Genomic DNA, 19,987 nt, shown 5'->3' with positions numbered 1-19,987 from the left:
GGTCGTGGACCCGAGCCCCTTCAATGCTGGTTTACAGGTTTGTGGCAGGGGTTGTGAGATAGGCGTACTGGTGCCGTACTGTCAGCCCCCCTGTCCTTGTGACGCTGCATGCTTTTTGGGCATTTTTTCCCCCTTATGTTACTACCTATTGGTTGTATTAACCATTTGAGCCCTGTTACATAGTTTTAGTACTTGCACTTTAACTGTATATATACTTATTGATTTTTATTCCATGTGTAGGGGGGAACATATTATGATGGCAACATCACTATACTAGATTTATTCATTTGGGGGTGTCCTGGGATCCCATTTTTTTTTTTGCATTTGTGTGGTCATAAATGCCCTTCTTGTAACAAATTCTTTTCATGTGACATCACACAGACCCCAATGTTGGTGCCCACCTAAGTGTGTGTTTTTTATATATTTTAAAACAATAAACAAAGAATATTCATATTTTCCCTATAAACGCTTCCCTTTTGTTTGTAAATGGGGAGAAAATATGCACAAAATCTCTACAGAAATTGACCTGCAGTGCAGATTTATTTACCATTTTCTCCATGGACTTCAGTGGAGAAATCGATATGTGTAATAGATGTATACATGTGCAGGGTGTGCGATACATATCACAGCTACAGATATCAGTATATTCATCCCCAGAATCCAGATGACTTGGTGCAGATTTGCCGGAGATTCTGCCACACAACGCTGGAGGGTTCTGCTACAAGTGTCACATTATGTTGTAGTAAAAGCTATGGCGAGCGCAGCCTAGGTATTGAGTCTGTGTAGAGCAAAGAAAGACGAGCGACCGCACTATATGTAGAGATGCAGACGATAAAAGTTATTAATAATAAATATTACATCATCTTTATTTAAAGAATAGAAAAATAAAATAGGCCAACAGATCTAATACAAATGATCCACCGGGTGAGCCCCTCCAATAAGCAGGGTCACCTTATACACCCAGGGCAACACACAGTTCATGTAAGATACAGCAATAATGAATAAGTCCTCAAATGGTCCCATAACAAGCAAGAAAACATGGTGTATGTATACTAACCCCATATACCAACCCCATGCTTTCTGCTCTGCATTCATAGCTTCCCCAGGGGGCATATGAGTGTAGGCACCTAGGTGGTCCATATGGACATAGAAGATGCGGCTCATGGGTCTTGTCTAGTTCAGATTAAACATTTACATACATTAGCTTAGACAATGCTCTGTGAGCAGCCTGGTCTCCACACTGATACATTGTAACAAACTATCTGCTCAGGACAGGTTTTTGCTGTTGGTGTTAGTGGTTATCTGGCCCTTTAAAACTTTGGATATGTTGCGGACCTGGTGAAGAACAAAATAAATATCCTGTTCTTACCTGTCCACCCTCCCCTGAATTCCTCCCCCCCCCCCCCCCCCCCCCCCGAACCATCTCGCCGCCACATCTGAGAAGGACTCTCAGATTTTTATCCTGTGGGTGGGAACAAGAATGTTTCTATTCACTGACAGCAAGCAGAGACCTTGATGGTGTGGAATTAATTTCCAAAACCTTTAACTTAACCCACTCAGTCCCCCCCATACCCCCCCACCCCGCCGTGATCAGTCACAGCAGTGTCCCTGTGCCCCTCCTTGTGATCAGTCAGAGCATTTGCCTTGAGCTGCCCCTATGACATGTGGGTCCCAGATGACACAGCGCCCCCTAAAGAGCGACCCGAGTTGTTTGTCTGTTTTTCTGAAGTTTTATTTAAATGACATGGGCCTCTCATCTCCTCTTGTGTACCTGCCCTTTCTAATGGCCTACCTTCCTTCCTTCTTGTTTGTTATTGCAGATGACATCCAAATCGCCATCCCCATCATAAAACCCACTTTGGATAAAGTTCAGCTGGCCGGACAGACCTTACCTCCCGGATTCCCAGCGCCATTTCTTTTTGCAGACGGGCTGTCATCTGTAGAAACGCTTCTCACCAATATTCAGGTATCTCTTCTAGGGAGACATCATGGCTGGGGTCTATGATAAAGCCATGGAATCCCTAGCCGGGACTGGCAGATGCAACGTGGATGCAGAAATACAGCTGTAACAGACCCTCAGCTGTGTGTGAGCTTTACACTCTGCTCCTTCTCCTTTAGGGCCTTCTAAAAGTCGCTGTGGACAACGCCAGAGTACAAGAAAAGCAGATCCAGCAGGAAAAGAAAGAGTTAAAGATGGAGCTGTGCCGGGAGAGAGAAATGAGGGAGAACCTGGAGAGGCAGCTGACGGCCGAGCTACAGAGTCGAGGTGAGGGACCCCCACTACACCAACCCCCTACAGCCCTGACAGACCCCAATACACTGACCCCTACAGCCCTGTCAGACCCCCAGTACACCGACCCCTACAGCCCTGTCAGACCCCCAGTACACTGACCCCTACAGCCCTGACAGACCCCACTACACTGACCCCTACAGCCCTGACAGACTGCAATACACTGACCCCTACAGCCCTGACAGACCCCACTACACTGACCCCTACAGCCCTGTCAGACCCCCAGTACACCGACCCCTACAGCCCTGACTGACCTCAATACACTGACCCCCTACAGCCCTTACAGACCCCCAGTACACCGACCCCTACAGCCCTGTCAGACCCCCAGTACACTGACCCCTACAGCCCTGTCAGACCCCACTACACTGACCCCTACAGCCCTGTCAGACCCCCAGTACACCGACCCCTACAGCCCTGACTGACCTCAATACACTGACCCCTACAGCCCTGACAGACCCCCAGTACACCGACCCCTACAGCCCTGTCAGACCCCCAGTACACTGACCCCAACAGCCCTGACTGACCCCACTACACTGACCCCTACAGCCCTGACAGACCCCAGTACACTGGCCCCTACAGCCCTGTCAGACCCCCACTATACTGACCCCTACAGCCCTGTCAGACCCCAACTACACTGACCCCTACAGCCCTGACAGACCCCAGTACACTGGCCCCTACAGCCCTGTCAGACCCCCACTATACTGACCCCTACAGCCCTGTCAGACCCCCAGTACACTGACCCGTACAGCACTGTCAGACCCCCAGTACACTGACCCCCACAGCCCTGACAGACCCCAATACACTGACCCCCAGTACACTGACCCCTACAGCCCTGGTAGACCCCCAGCACACCGACCCCCACAGCCCTGACTGACCCCTACAGCCCTGACAGACACCACTACACTGACCCCTACAGACCCCAATACGCTGGCCCCTACAGCCCTGACAGACCCCAATACACTGGCCCCTACAGCCCTGTCAGACCCCCAGTACACTGACTCCTACAGCCCTGACAGACCCCAATACACTGACCCCTACAGTCCTAACAGACCCCAATATGCTGGCCCCTACAGTCCTGACAGCTCAGCACTGCACCCCAGGGACCCCCAATATACAGACCCTGACAGCTCCAGGGCAGGATCCCTATAAATACCAAACTATTTGGCAGATGCTATAAGGACACGGCTCCAGTTATTCCCTGTTGAGATAATGGTGACGTTATACTGAACTTCACCCTCCACATGGGATCACAGCACCGGGGGCTTTTCCTATATTATATACTGGATGTGTAAGTAGTTGTGAGTTATGGCCCCATATGGGATTGTTAGGGTCGCATTACACAAGCCAATCTGGAGGAGCGAGCGCCGAGCTGTCAGACCTGTAGTCGCTTGCTCCTCGTTCCCTGCTCGCTGTCTGTGCTTATGTACCCACAGTGAGCGGGTAAGAGCGTGGATCAGGTTGAATGACATGGATCAGCTGCCATTGTGCATGTCGGCTGATTGTTGCCGTTTAACACTAGCTATGACACTAAGCGGTTACCGGCCGATAATGGCTTGGTGTAATAGGGCCGTTAGTGCCCCATCTGTGGGTTACATCAGCCACCTTGTACATATACGAGTAGGATCTCTTATTTCTGGACAGTCTCTTTGCGATCGTCCCGCGGTTTCCTCGCCTCTGTGTCTGTTCGCAGTGATTCATAAAGTGACAGAATTTACAGACTCCTTTCCTTCTCTCCATATTTTTTTTTCTGAAAATTAAGAGGATTTAAATAGTTTCATTCGTCTCCGTTCGGCCTGGGAACATGATCAAGATATAAAGTCTCATTTCCTTCCATTCGTATATATCATCGATGTGTAGTAAAGGGAGCGCAGTGAAATATGGCGGCAGCGGCGAGCGTGGATTTCATCAACAGAACATTAGTCTTAATTACACGCACTTACTCATCGCCAGAAACATATTTATACCCAGACCAGCGCCTGGATACAGAGAATACCCGCACCTCCCCACCACCACCCCAGCCAGATACAGAGAATAGCCCCACGCACCCACCCAGCCGGATACATAAAATACCCTCACCCCCTAGCTGGATACAGAGAATACCCTCACACCCCCCACCCGGATAAAGGGAATACTTGCACCCCCCTGGCCGGATTGAGAGAATAGAGAATACCTGGACACCCCCCCCCCCCCATACAGAGAATACCCGGAAACCCTGGCTTTTGTTGTCCAGGCAAGCTGGGAGTTGTAGTTTTGCAAATATGGAAAATCGTAGGTTGGAGAACACTATTCTACATGGTTGTTGGGATGGTGGGAGTTGTAGTTTGGGGAACACTGCTGTAGAAGATTTGGTTGTCAGGTCATCCTGTAGTATTGCAACATCTGGGAGACTCATAGGTTGTGGAGAGGTTTCATTATCAGGAGATGCTGGGAGTAGTAGTTGTGCAATCACTGAAGAGCCCCAGGTTAGGGAAGGCTGGTGTAGATGGATTTGCTTGTCAGGACATGCTGGGAGTAGTAGTTTTGCAGCAGCTGAAGGCTCACAGGTTGGGAAATATCAGACTTTGTTGTCAGGAGATGCTGGGAGTAGTAGTTTTTCCATCGGCTGGAGCACACTGATAGTTGGATATATATGATATCTCTGTTGTGTGCCCCCCGGGGGTCCTCATGGCTGGAGCGGGTGGCTTGGAGGGATACATTGTTACAGATAATTGCGCAGGTTCACAGGTGTCGCCTGGAAAGCAGCAGATTTTGGATAAACACAATTTCCCGTACTGTACGCACTTCCAGCGGGTATGGCGGAGCACGGCGGTGGCGGCAGCCGGGTTTTACTGTATCTATTTAGTCAGCGGCTCGGAGTCATTTCCAGCGCATTATACCAGGAGCAGTAAATTTTAAATGGATTATAGTCACAACCTCGATATCCTGCAGCTATTACCTGGAGAAAGTGATTATCGTCGACGCTCGCAGCAAAACGAGTGGAGGCTTTTGTAGCTGAAACGCGGGTGTCTGACTCGCAGAGCAATAAAGCTCCTATTCTGGGAGAATATTCCTCCGAGAGCCACGATGACCGTAACGCCGACAATTCTTCTGTCTTACAGCGACAATTCAGAAGCGCTTGAAAAAAGAGAAAAAGGCAAAAAGAAAATTACAAGAAGCCCTGGAATTCGAGTCGAAACGACGAGAACAAGTAGAGCAGGCACTTAAACAAGCTACGACGGGAGACGGCCTCCGGATGCTGAACGGTAACGACACCTCAGCTGTATGTGGCTGACACCAGACTAAGGAATAAATCAGGAGCCCAGGTGGGGGGCAGTGTACTGGGGGGAGAAGATGGGGGGGGGGGGGGCAGTGTACTGGGGGGAGAAGATGGGGGGGGGCAGTGTACTGGGGGGAGGAGGTGAGGGGGGCAGTGTGCTGGGGGGAGGAGTTGGGGGGGCATTGTACTGGGGGGGGAGGGGCAGTGTACTGGGGGGAGGAGATGGGGGGGCATTGTACTGGGGGGGGAGGGGCAAGTGTGCTGTGGGGAGGAGATGGGGGGGCATTGTACTGGGGGGGAGGAGGGGGGGAAGTGTACTGGGGGGAGGTGGGGGGGTATTGTACTGGGGGGAGGTGGGGGGGTATTGTACAGGGGGGGGGGGAGGTGGTGAGGGGGGGGGGCATTGTACTGGGGGGAGGAGGTGAGGGGGGGCATTGTACTGGGGGGAGGAGATGGGGGGGTATTGTACTGGGGGGGAGGAGGTGGGGGGGGCGACAGTGTACTGAGGGGGAGGGACAGTGTACCAGGAGGGAGGAGGTGGGGGGGATTTGTACTTAGGGGATGGGGGACAGTGTGTCGGGGGATAGGAGGTGGGAGGGCAGTGTACCGGGGGTTGGGGGGTGCACTGGAACAAGAATGGTCAGAACTTAATTGCAAGTAACAAGGAGCAGGTGGAACAGTAAAGTAGAGTGTACCTGGTCACCCAGCACAATTAACAGTGAAATCATGTGTTATGTGTGATGGTACATAGGACTGCAGGTGACATCTACTACATTATCTGTACTCAGAGATATCACTGTGTTATGTGTGATGGTACATAGGACTGCAGGTGACATCTACTACATTATCTGTACTCAGAAATATCCCTGTGTTATCTGTGGTGTTACATAGGACTGCAGGTGACATCTACTACATTATCTGTACTCAGAGATATCACTGTGTTATCTGTGGTGTTACATGGGACTGCAGATGACTACTACATTATCTGTACTCAGAGATATCACTGTGTTATCTGTGATGTTACATAGGACTGCAGGTGACATCTACATTATCTGTACTCAGAGATATCACTGTTATCTGTGCTGTTACATAGGACTGCAGGTGACATCTACTACATTATCTGTACTCAGAGAGATATCACTGTGTTATCTGTGGTGTTACATAGGACTGCAGATGACATCTCTGAGTACAGATAATGTAGTGGATATCAGTGTTACATAGGACTGCTGGTGAGTTTTCACAGTGTATAGTGACAAGCTCATCTCCGCTACACCTGTTTTCTGTATTCATAAATCGCCCACTGAGTATTTTTTCTTCTTTCCTATAATTAATATTTGTACAATAAGACGTTCTGCTTCTTTCTAAGATACTTTGTATTTAAGTTCCTTTACATTTAGGGACTGAGTGTTTGTTACAATGTATCAGTGCAGACACCGCATCCTCTCTGCCCTCCTTATAGTCTGATGCACTTTAGCTGCACTGACTAAGTGTAGCAATTTGTACAACACTCAGAGGATTGTAGAGTCCTGATACAAGTGTAACAAACCCCCAGCTGTGAGAAGTATTAGGTCAGGCTTGGTTTTAGTACAGGGGTCCTGGCGCTGTAAAGTGACTTTATTACCTTTGTCTTTCAGACGCTTGTATCCCCGAAATGGAAACAGAGCACAACGGCTCGCAGCACGACAGCCCGCCCATGCAAGGTAAGAGATGAGCGTGCGCCGTTCCCCCCTGTGCATGCCGCGGCGCAGGATTAGACGCGCTCTGCCTTAAACCCCTGGAATTGAACTTGTCACGGTCTCTTTTATTGCTCTGTGTCTTCAGCTCAGCAGAAGCTCAGTAATTTACTGCTCTGCCGGAGATTGCGGCTCAGCCGCCCGGGTCACATGCGGCCGCTCCGTGTCACATTGTGTCATTATTATTGTTGTTTTCTTTTTTTATTTGACCTTTTGCATAAAAAGAGGATTTGTGAGAGTGGACGGGGAGCGATTGTTCACAAGTGAAATGTGTGAATGTAAAGATGTTAATTGTACCCCAGAGCGTCAACATGGGGATCTGATCGCATCATCGTTCAGTCACACTTAAAGGGACAGTACACTAACAAAGACATTTGTAATATAGTCAGCCGTGTCCATAGGGACTAGAAGCTAACACTACAGAATAAAGAGACAGTGAAAGTACAACATAAACCATACTGATAGAACGTACACAGTAGGGATCAGTATATTGCAGCACTAATGGCTAAGCAGTTACTGTGTTGCAATATACAGTTTGTATGTCCTCAAGCAGAATAATGGAGGTCTGGGGCAGCAAGATCAAGCGATAGGACAGGAATATTCCTCCAATATGGTGCAGATTCTAGGGCACCAGCCTGTTACCCCTGTAGAGGGCAAATATTGTCTGACAGATCAGAAGAAGTCCTGTGACTAGAAGAAACGCTCTGCCAACACAGTCAGGCTTAGTTGTATCCCATAATGAATATTTAACCTTTAATAAATATACTCCTCGTGGGCAGAGCTTAGTGTTCACATGACTGTAGTCCTATAACATCTATAGAGAAAAAAATAGTATAACATCAGAATATGGAGTCTGACAACATTAAGCGTGAGGGGGATTTCAGCAGCCCCAGCTGCTACACTGTAGAAACCATATTGTAACAGTGACTACAGGGAAGCCCATACTGTTTAGATTAATGGAAGCCTCGGGTTCATCACGTAATACCATAGATGATCTGTTGTGATTGGCTTAAAATTGTAGGAAAAAATTCCCTTTATGCAACACTGACCTATGTTCATGTATAAATCGTCCCTCATGGGCGGAGCTTGTTTGTCACGTGACTGTGAGCCTTAATTATAATCTTAATTATGGAGAGAAAACAGATTTAATGTTATGAGACTCAGTTCTCCTAATATTAGACCGTTTTTTCTCCATAGGTTATGAGGCCCACAGTCATGTGACAGCTAAGCTCCGCCCAGGAGGAACAACATTTAAAAAGGACAGTTGGCAATGATGTAAACCTTTCCAGACTGGTTATCCTGACTGGCAGTCTCTAACAGCAGATCTTCCCCTCCTGGGTGGAGATTAGTTGTGATATGACCTTCCTTACATGAAGTCATGTGGCAACTAAGCTCCACCCATGAGGAATAGATTTATATTATGACAACTTGCAGTGATGCAGAGTGGGTCAGGACAAGTTTTTTCTACAGTCTTCAAGCCAATTACAGTAAGTCATGTGCAACATTAGGTGATGGAAGTGGTTATAGCTGGCAGCGCCCTCCGCTCCTGACAGTCACCTTATTCGTCCTATCGCCCACAGTTTCATGTAAACACCGGTCGTCGCGGCCTCCACCACCCAAATCAATGAATTTCGTAAATGACATTGAAGCACAATCGAAGAAGCGGCGCAGTAAAGGAAATTTTTTTCCTTTTTTTTGCTGGTAAAAGCAAATTAAATTAGAGGATCTTCTACAAGTCTAAAGAAAGCGAGCGGCAGCCATTAGCCGGAGCGTAATATTTTCTTTTTACTGCTCGCTGCCATTTAGTTATTATCCTATTGGAAATCTAATTATAAACCTTTTACTCCCCAGTCAAACTTCGGCGTTTTTGCAAGCTTAGCACTGACAAGTGAATTCATTACATTTGATTGCTCGCGCCCGGATTGACTGAACTTCTTGCGGAGACCTAAAAGCCTGTTCAGTTCCTGCGATTCCCTGTTTGCACATTAGTGGAACAGCTCCTTTAATTAATTAGTATGAACAGCAGTAACGTGAACTGCTGAACACAAAATAACTTCCTTTTACGACCGCGGCGAGAATTTCCTTCCTTTCTTTCCTCGCCCGTTATACCTTTAGTTAAGTTTTGGTTTTGTTTTATTGGTGCAATCTGCATCAGATATAAAGTGTAAAAACATAGAGGCGATGATGAGCGAAACTCCTCCCAGCGTGTTAAAGGGGAACTAACCTGCTGATGTGGCCCTATTGCACAGGAGACGCCGAGGAGGAAGGTACAGTATGTCTTACATCTTCCTCCTTGGTGCCGTTCCGGTGCAGTTAGTCGTGTGCCCCACGGGCCGGTAACACCACTAGGAGCACTGCCCCACCCACATAGTGCCAATCTGGCCCTCTCCGTTGATTTGAATTAGAAAAGGGTGGACCTGCTGGAGACCTTGTGGAGACTGCTGAAGGTCTGCTGGAGACCTTGTGTCCTGGCATCATTATACACCATTATGCACTCCGGGGGACCCCCTAATGGCAATGGTCGGCAGGATAATGCCCCGGGGGCTACATAGGTAAAGTCTTATAGAATCAACAGCAAAACTTTTATGTATAATAATCCCGTTTTTGTAGCCGTTTGTACAGAACGGTTACGATACGTAGACAACGCACCTTGTCCTCAGCCATGTTCTGATGATACGGGATCGGCGCAGTATAATTGAGTCTGTGTTAGGAACATGTATAACGCTGCCTCTACATCTTCTGCACATAATGGAATAATTTGTAAGTGTAAGTGCACGCTGCTCCGGAGAGTTGTCAGCCTGGAGATCGTGTTCTGCCAGTCAGCATCTCCACCAAAGCTCAAACTGGTGAATTATTGAGTACATTGTGTGATTCCAGTCTGCGGTGGCTTACATCTGATGTCTCTGTGCTCAGGAAGATTGTTGTGTGTCGCTACAGGACATGGCGTTTAGAGCAGACACCTTGTATCCAGGCTGCTTATCATGGGATATAGATATAAAGATTTCACTCTAACTCAACACAAACTCTGTGACATCACTGGAGGGGGTCTAATTGGCTGAGACTGTCAGGAGGTAACAACACTATAGGGGGATCTCATTGGCTGAGACTGTCAGGAGGTGACATCACTCGGAGGGATCTTATTGGTTGGGACTGTTGCAAGCTGACACCACTACGGAGGCATCTTATTGGCCAAAACTGTCAGGAGGTGACAACTGTGGGGGGAATCTCATTGACTGAGACTGTCAGGAGGTGACATCAGTGGAAGGGATCTCATTGGTTGAGACTGCTGGGAGGTGACATCACTATTGAGGGGTCTCATTGGTTGAGACTGCTGGGAGGTGACATCACTATAGAGGGGTCTCATTGACTGAGACTGTCGGGAAGTGACATCACTCTGGGAGGGATCTCAGGATTAGGCATGTGCTCAGTACACAAGGATTCTGCTTCTATACAGGTTGTCCAGGTTTGGGTAAAACATGCTTACATTGTTCCAAAACCAGCGCCACCCCTGTGCACAGGCTGTGTGTGATAAAGCAGTTCAGCCCCATTCCCTTCAATGGAGTTGAGCTGCAATACAACTCACACACTGACACTGTTGGTGCTGATTATGGAGACATGTTTTTCTCATCTGGTAAAACCCCTTTAAGCCAAAGGCTGCCAGGGCATGCTGGGAGTTGTAGTTTTGGACAAGCTGCGGTGATGCCGGTTGGGGACCACTGATCTAGATGATTGATCTCAGGTGACATTGTAAAGCCGTCCCCTCCATAAAGCCTCCTTGACACAGTGTAACAGCATCCCAGCAGTGAGATTGATGGCGGATCCTCTCTCCTCTTCTTTTGCGCGCCGCGCTGTGATTTAGTCGGCATCTTCAGCTGTAAAATGTGCGTCCTGAGGGAGAATTCCTATTATTGAAGGATTTTCAGCTCTCGTAGAATTTGTGAGATCTTTACTCGGTGTAAAACCCTTTCCAGATCCAGTGCTTATTAAGGCAGTCATGCATCTCGGCAGCGGCCGCTGTAAAGCGGGCGAGCGGGCACCAGGGGGCCATCAGCGGCTTTTACTGTTACACAATATCATTTATACTGGTTTTATATAGTGGATATTACCCCCAGAGAACCGGATTAAGCGGCCTCCTAAATCTCCGGTTTTGCTCACCTTTGTATAATCCGCCCTTTAATGGAACGAAACGCCACAAAATGAATATTTGATTAGAGCAAAAAACTCAATAAACGAAAGCAGTTACTGTGCTCAGACGCCGACAAATCTCCCGTACACCCCGCGCTGCAACCCCATAAAGCTGCACATCGCTCGTACTCAACACTCCAACACGCTTTAAGTGGTCTCCCGTGTGGGGCGGGTTTATATCAGCTGCCAGCGCCTGTTATCCGGAATGAGGGGCACCTTACCCATCCGCACATACATTGCAACAAAGAAGAAAGGAGCAGCGTCCTCAGCAGCACAGAGTATTTACAGAGAGAAGGGAGGACTGAGGGTTACGTGGTGGAAGGAGCAGGGTATTCAGCAGCACAGAGTATTTCAGTACACAAGGGAGAACTGAGGGTTATATAGTAGAAGGAGCAGGGTATTCAGCGGGAAAGAGGGTGCTGATCATGTGGGAGTTACAGTATAAAATAGAGGGAGCAGGGTGCCCAGCGGCACAGAGTAGTTAAAGGGGTAGTCCACCCAAAAATTTTTTCTTTCAAATCAACTGCTGCCATGAAGTGACAGAGATTTGTAATTTACTTCTATTAAAAAATCTCAAGCCTTCCAGTACTTATCAGCTGCTGTATGCCCAACAGGAAGTTGTATTATTTCCAGTCTGGAGAGCAGGAGGGGTTTTCTATTGGGATTTGCTCCTGCTTTGGACAGTTCCTGACATGGACAGAGGAGGCAACAGAGAGCACTGGGTCAGACAGGAAAGAAAACACTACTTCCTGCTGGACATACAGCAGCTAATAAGTACCGGAACACTGGATATTTTTTAATAGAAGTAAATTACAAATCTCTGGCACTTTATGGCACCAGTTGATTTGAAAGAAATTTTTTTTGGGTGGACTACCCCTTTAAGGAAAGATTAGTGTTGATTTTGTGGGGTCAGAGATTGAGACTACAATATAGAAGGAGCAGTGTCAGAAATACGTCTTGGAAGGAGCAGAGTTCCCAGCAGCACAGAGTATTTCAGGAGAGCAGCGTGGTGGAAGGTGCGGGGTGTGGATAGTGTTGGAGGTTGGCAGGAGCACAGAGTATTTCAGGACATGCAGTGGGAGCTGAATCCACTATGGCGCCATCCCCCGCGCTGAGCGTGAATCCTGCTGCGGATGTGAGAGCAGAGACCGCAGATCCGGAGATGTTTCTACACGGAAACCTTAAATAATGAATTATTTCAACTTTTTCCATCTTTTCTTCATAAATTATAGAGAAATGTCAGCGCTTTGTTTATTCTTCTGATATATTAATGAGAAATCGCTTTGTTGCTTTATTATTTAGGAATTTCATGTTGTAGTTTTCACATAAAGTATTTATAGTGATCCTGTTATATGGAGGCGACGTGTCCTATAGAGGAGACCGCAGGTGAGCTGCATCCCATCATACTGCGCCCCATCCCTTCACACCGCATCCCATCATACCCCTCTCCACATCCCATCATACTACACCCCATCCCATCATACCCCTCTCCACATCTCATCATACCCCTCTCCACATCCCATCATACCCCTCTCCACATCTCATCATACCCCTCTCCACATCTCATCATACTACACCCCATCCCATCATACCCCTCTCCACATCTCATCATACTACGCCCCATCCCATCATACCCCTCTCCACATCTCATCATACCCCTCTCCACATCCCATCATACCCCTCTCCACATCTCATCATACCCCTCTCCACATCCCATCATACCCCTCTCCACATCTCATCATACCCCTCTCCACATCCCATCATACCCCTCTCCACATCTCATCATACCCCTCTCCACATCCCATCATACCCTGCTTCGCATCCCATCATACCCCGCCCCATCTTATCATAACTAGAGATGATCGAACAGTGGAAAATCTTCGGTTCTATAGAACTCGAACCTTCTGCATTTGATTCCCGATGCCTTCCCAGTCCGTGGGGAAGAAGGAGACAGCCCGGGTAAAGCCTGGAATTCCAGGATTTAGCCTATTACCTAGTCTGAATCTCGGAGTTCCAGGCAGTACCCGGGCTGTCTCCTTCTTCCCCACGGACTGGGAAGGCATCGGGAATCAAATGCGGAAGGTTCAAGTTCTATAGAACCTTAGATTTTCCACTGTTCGATCATGTCTAATCATATTGCACCCCATCCCATCATACTGCACCTCATCATGGCGCCTGGGACCCTGACACACCACTGAACCTCAATATCCTCCTCAGGTCATACTGAAAGGAAGCTGAATGTATCAGCCAGAGTTCATTCTCTTAGCTCATAGATACACAATGTAGCAGCTGACAGTGTAGACAAGAGCAAAGCAATCATATACTGATCCTGAGATGGTGAATGTGCACTCTACGGAATCCCGACCAAACACCCGTCACAGATTCCGCAGCTTGCACCAACTCGCGGACTCCGCCGGCCGCGCACATCTCCACTGCTACCATAAGCTTCATTCTATGGTTTGCCAGATTCTGCCAACCTCCCAAAGAATGAGCGGGTACGAGTTGCAGAATCTGCGACAGGTGTTTAGTCAGGATTCCATAGTGTGCACATTCCTTCACATCCTGTATTATACTCCAGAGCTGCACTCACTATTCTGCTGCTGGTGTGTCACCTGTATTAGACTCTAGATTCACACAATTCTGATCCTATAAGCTTTGTATAGACCGGGGGGGAACCATTTTGCAACAGCTGGAGGGCTGAAGATTCCCCATCCCTGGTATAGACATAAAATAAGCAGAGAATGCTTTGAGATTTCAGCTGTGAAGCCGCCTGGAGAATACAGCCTTGCACAGTGATACAGTCTATCTCCATGTTATTATATACAGATGGGTCGGGTGCAGTATGTGCTGTATACACAGGACGGGTCCCGGAGTCCCTCAGCTGGTAATTAGCGGTTTCCTGCCCCTAATGAAGTACTGTGGCCGCTCCGGATTAACATGCAGCCGCCACGCTCTTTTGTTTCTGCTTCCAGATGTTTTGGCTTTATCTATGAGGCGACTCCTGACAGCTCCAGCTAAATGATAAATCGCTCATATTACAGCCCAAATGCATCCGGAAATTAGAATGTGGGAGAGTGTGAACACGCTCCAAGGATCCGAGTCACCCGGGGGTCAGTCAGGGAAGGTGGGGACAGGATAGCTGTATACTCGCTGCACCCCGATATCACCACACAGGTGGGGACAGGATAGCTGTATACTCGCTGCACCCCGATATCACCACACAGGTGGGGACAGGATAGCTGGATACTCACTGCACCCCAATATCACCACACATGTGGGGACGGGGCTTCCCTGTGTGCAGCTGAAAACAGGCAGCCATAGACTGCAGGACATAATGCCAGGTCTGGGTTCCTTGCTGTCAAGCACATTTAGTATAGTATATAGTATATACACCTGCTAAGAATATTTCCTTACCACAGAGTAAAGTTACTGAGACTAGAACATAAAGGGTCTGAGCCGCATATAGTCAGGTGAGTGCGGTGTGAGGAGATGTGCATGCGTGTGTATAGGAGGAGATGTGTTTCTTAAGCATGTCAGGTGTATAGAAGTACATGTGGGTAGAATATGTATGAATTAGGGCTGGGCGATATGGCCAAAAAAATAAAATCTCTATTTTTTTTTACTTTTTTTCTCTCGATTTAAATCTCTATTTTTTATTTATTTTATACAGAGTGTAGTAGTAGATGCATAGTGGACAAGGGGTGTAGAAGCATAGAAGATCAGAGGTGTAGTAGTAGATAAGGGGAGTAGCAGTAGTGAGTAGTAGTATCAGGAGTGGGGGTAGTAGTAGAGCAATATTGGGGGTAGTGGTAGCAGCAATGGTAGTGCAAGCAGTAGAGCAGTATTGGGGGTAGTAGTAGAGCAGTATTGGGGGTACTAGTAGAGCAGTATTGGGGGTAGTATTAGAGTAGTATTGGGGGTACTAGTAGAGCAGTATTGGGGGTAGTAGTAGAGTAGTATTGGGGGTAGTAGTAGAGCAGTATTGGGGGTAGTAGTAGAGCAGTATTGGGGGTAGTATTAGAGCAGTATTGGGGGTACTAGTAGAGCAGTATTGGGGGTAGTATTAGAGTAGTATTGGGGGTACTAGTAGAGCAGTATTGGGGGTACTAGTAGAGCAGTATTGGGGGTACTAGTAGAGCAGTATTGGGGGTACTAGTAGAGCAGTATTGGGGGTAGTAGTAGAGTAGTATTGGGGGTAGTAATAGAGCAGTATTCTCTGCAATATGAACACTTATGCCCCTAGCAGTGCTGGCCTATATAAGCCACCCCGTATCCCTGGGCCCTCCATAGAGTCTAGACCATGTTTGACACCAGCCCCCCTGTCCCTCTCACAGGGTATAGGACATTACAGCCCCCCAGACACCGCTCACACCAGCCTCATACTGACACTTCTATACAGAGATGATATAGAACTACAAGTCCCAAAATCCCTAACACAAGTTACACTATACACACACAGAACTACAACTCCCAGGAGGCCCTGCACCTCAGTTATTACAAAGATGAAAAACGTGACACCCAATAAATCTTTCCAAGATGAATGAAAAAGCCCATAAGGCGCCTGACCCCTGAAATTTATTTTACATATGGAGGTGGGACATATACAGTGTCTGAGGTAGTGTACGTGTAGGGGGAGAATGTTTATAAAGAGTTGTGTGTCTGTATATAGGTGTAAGTGTGTAGAATTATGTGCTATATGTGTATAAATACATGTAGGTGTAGGGTATATATGAATAGGTGTGTATGTATGTGGGTGTAGGGTATGTATGAGTACAGGTGTGCCTGTCTATAGGAATGTAGGCTTAAATGTTTAAGCTGGTGGGCATCTGTATTTTTTATGTAGGTGCAGGATATGTATACAGTATATACTGTATGTAGGATCTCTCTCTGTATATGTAGGTGTGAATTTCAGTATATATGTAGGTGTGTATACAGGATGTATGCAGTTGCAGGATATAGTAGGTCTGTGATCGTTTATGTGTAGTGGGATGATTCCCATTACCTGACTGTATAGTAACTGTGATGGGCAGCGCAGCATCTGTATATTGCATGCCGCAGGGATGGTGCAGCCCATGTTCCCGATCCCCAGAGAAGCCGCCATTACCGCGTCACTCTCACCATCCGGGAGAGGTTTTGTAATCTACCTTCTCCCTGTTATTATTAATGTCCATCCTCTTTGTTCTTGGCGTAAGACAGCGACGTGTACATCTCCTGCCGCCGCGGCCCTTAATGTAAACGCTGCATCAATCATTGCTGCATTACCCCAGGAAACAGGCGAGCGGCCGGCCGCAGATTGTAACAGCAAAGTGCAACATTGCAGAAACTGGACACAATCAATCACCGGCCAAGTGACGTCCCCAGCACTTGTGTCACACGTCCAGCCAGTCCGCCCAAAATAGATGGGACTCGCCGTTCTGCTGTGTTGGCAAAATTCCTGAATTTTTTTCGTTCTTTTATTCCGTTAAAAAAAAAGTTTTACAATTTCCCTCTATATATTTATGTTGTTTCAGAAAACAGGACGTACATAAAGCCCCCGATCCTGTACTGAGGAGAGGACGGAATCGTTCCCGCCTCTCGCTGCCTTCCATATCAGAGGGAAACGGTGAAAAAGAAAGCATGAAAGACGAAGGACAATTCTGAGCTGTTCCCGCAGTTGCTGCATCAACAACTGGAACGTGACGTCACGGAGAGATTCCTGCGCGGCTTCCACACCACCGCAACGCTCAGATCGTGCATCCAGACGACAGAGGAAGAGACGTTTAGGCATATTTAATAACCTCCCCTCCCCCCACCAACCGATCTCGTACTTTGTCAATATTTATTTTTTTTATTGGACTTTTCTTTTAGTTTTATCCTTTTTTTTTTTCTCCTCCTGACGACAACCCTAGGTTACTCCCCTCCCGTTTTTTCATCCAGCTCCCCCTCCCCCTAGTGGCTGGATTCAGAATCTTTGTCACCACTGATCACAGAACAAAATCCTCGTGTTCATACATTGTGCTTTGTTTACTGGAGCGGACGTTCACTATATCGGACATTTTGGACAGAGAAGTGTGTACATTTTTTTTTTCTAAAGAAAAATACAACACTGTAAAAAAAATTAAAAAATGAGATGACCGAAGATGAGCAACGCCCTTCCTGCCCCTGACCAGAATCATCATGGCGGATACGAAAGGTGCGCGACCATCATAGTGCTGGGATACGAAGCTCCGCTAGGTGATGGGAATGTTGCAGTCTGGTTTCTCTGTTGTACTATATTAAGTTAAAGTATAACTTTGTTAAGATGTTCTTGCTAAGATTCAGTATTAAAAATTTTCTTTCGTTTGACTTTTTGAAATCTGATGGTAATTTCCTGAAGGATATGAGAAGATACGTTTGATAATAAATCATTGAATCTCAGACGTAGGATATTACAGGAGACCTCCGGATTTTCTGCAGCTCATAGCAGCAACCAGCAGTATTAGCCAACGTGTTTCTGTGAAAACAAAGGAATCAACGGGCATTGGCCCCGAAATAGTCAGGGACGGTGAAGGAAAAAATTATCCTTGAACTTCCTACAGATAAAAGGCTTTTCTTTCTATATTCAAAAGTGCCACCGTGTTCTGTAACAGCTCCTTGTAGTATTTACAGGGGTACTCATCTCTTTTTTCCTACTTAAAATTATTTTCAAGTAAAATGGTGTCAGAACGTTATACAGATTTGAAATTTACTTCTATTTCAAAATCTCCAGTCTTCCAGTACTTATCAGCTGCTGTATGTCTTGCAGGAAGTGGTGTATTCTCTCCAGTCTAACACAGTGCTCTCTGCTGCCACCTCTGTCCATGTCAGGAACTGTCCAGAGCAGCAGCAGAGAGCACTGTGTCAGACTGGAGAGAATACATCACTTCCTGCTACCCTTTAAAGGAGTACTCTGCGACCCCCCCCCCCCCCCAAAAAAAAAAAAAAAAAAATGAAACCCACAGACACATACAGGATATATACTTACCATCCCTCCGGTGACTATCGCTGTTTGAATTTCCCGCCGGCCACGTCCCTGCCATCTTTGTCTGTTGTCCTCACTTCCGAGTTTGGGTGCAGTGAACGGGACAGAAAAGGCTGCAGCCTTTTAATTGGCTGGAGCGCATCACGTGGCTTCCAGCAAGCAAAGGGGAGACAGCAGGTGACATCTACTACATTATCTGTACCCAGAGATATCACTGTGTTATCTGTGCTGTTACATAGGACTGCAGGTGACATCTACTACATTATCTGTACTCAGAGATATCACTGTGTTATCTGTGCTGTTACATAGGACTGCAGGTGACATCTACTACATTATCTGTACCCAGAGATATCACTGTGTTATCTGTGCTGTTACATAGGACTGCAGGTGATTACTACATTATCTGTACTCAGAGATATCACTGTGTTATCTGTGCTGTTACATAGGACTGCAGGTGATATCTACTACATTATCTGTACTCAGAGATATCACTGTGTTATCTGTGGTGTTACATAGGACTGCAGGTGACATCTACTACATTGTCTGTACTCAGAGATATCACTGTGTTATCTGTGCTGTTACATAGGACTGCAGGTGATTACTACATTATCTGTACTCAGAGATATCACTGTGTTATCTGTGCTGTTACATAGGATTGCAGGTGACTACTACATTATCTGTACTCAGAGATATCACTGTGTTATCTGTGCTGTTACATAGGACTGCAGGTGACTACTACATTATCTGTACTCAGAGATATCAATGTGTTATCTGTGGTGTTACATAGGACTGCAGGAAACATTCAATTTATTCTGCATAGAATGTGGATCCTGGATCAGTCACTCCATAAATATTTCTTCAGTCTCTGATGTAAATATTGATCTTTATTGATTTGTAAATTGTTCTATAAATAGTCAGAAACAATGGACAGAACCTCCTCCATCTATATCCCAGAGAACAATAAAGAATTATTACATCCAGTTCTTCCACTACAAATGAAGTGCAGATGTGGAGCAGGAATGTGCAGGAATATTCCTCCCCGGCAGCCGAGCATCTACCATGCAGGGGAGTCTGATGTACAGATAGAACTTAACAGATTGCAATTCATTAGCTACTGTTTAAGCAAGTAATGCTGGGAGATTTCAGCTCTGAAGTACAGTATGTAGCAATCTGAGTGCAGCTCTGGAGTTTAATACAGGATGTAACTCAGGATCAGTAATGTAATGTATGTACACAGTGACCCAGTAGCGAAATTTGATGGGGGGCAGGGGGGGCGGCCGCCCCCGGGCCCACTCTGGCCGGGGCCCACTCAGATCGCTATTGAATTTTTGCTCCCTAAGTCTATTCCTGAAGATACAGACTGCCTGTGCAGTCTGTATCTTATGCTTTTACCTAATCCTGTATAGCGGAGAAGTACGGCCGGGGGCGGCCATCTTGATGACGTCACAGTGGTGCGTTCCAACGCTGGAACGCAAGGGACGTCATCAAGATGGCGCCCGGCTTTACTGCACCGCTACAGAGGACTGGGTAAAGTATAAGATACA

General features: G+C 47.0%; 1 protein-coding gene across 6 annotated transcripts in view; it reads left to right on the top strand.

Annotated features, from left to right (window-relative positions):
* Nucleotides 1–17,759, top strand: part of DACH2 (dachshund family transcription factor 2) — a 311,864-nt gene extending 294,105 nt beyond the window's left edge. For all 6 annotated transcript variants that reach the window (XM_069985711.1, XM_069985709.1, XM_069985710.1 and 3 more), the window contains 5 exons: nt 1,821–1,966; nt 2,119–2,266; nt 5,389–5,532; nt 7,181–7,246; nt 16,975–17,759. In XM_069985711.1, coding sequence (XP_069841812.1) covers nt 1,821–1,966; nt 2,119–2,266; nt 5,389–5,532; nt 7,181–7,246; nt 16,975–17,012 — 542 coding nt within the window. In that variant the 3' untranslated portion in view covers nt 17,013–17,759. The remainder of the gene's footprint in view (nt 1–1,820; nt 1,967–2,118; nt 2,267–5,388; nt 5,533–7,180; nt 7,247–16,974) is intronic.
* The last annotated feature ends 2,228 nt before the right edge of the window (nt 17,760–19,987 follow it).

The sequence above is a fragment of the Dendropsophus ebraccatus genome, chromosome 10 (genome assembly GCF_027789765.1).
Source record: "Dendropsophus ebraccatus isolate aDenEbr1 chromosome 10, aDenEbr1.pat, whole genome shotgun sequence".
Taxonomy (NCBI): domain Eukaryota; kingdom Metazoa; phylum Chordata; class Amphibia; order Anura; family Hylidae; genus Dendropsophus; species Dendropsophus ebraccatus.
Note: the sequence above shows the minus strand (reverse complement) of the source record. Positions and strands in the feature narration are given on the sequence as shown.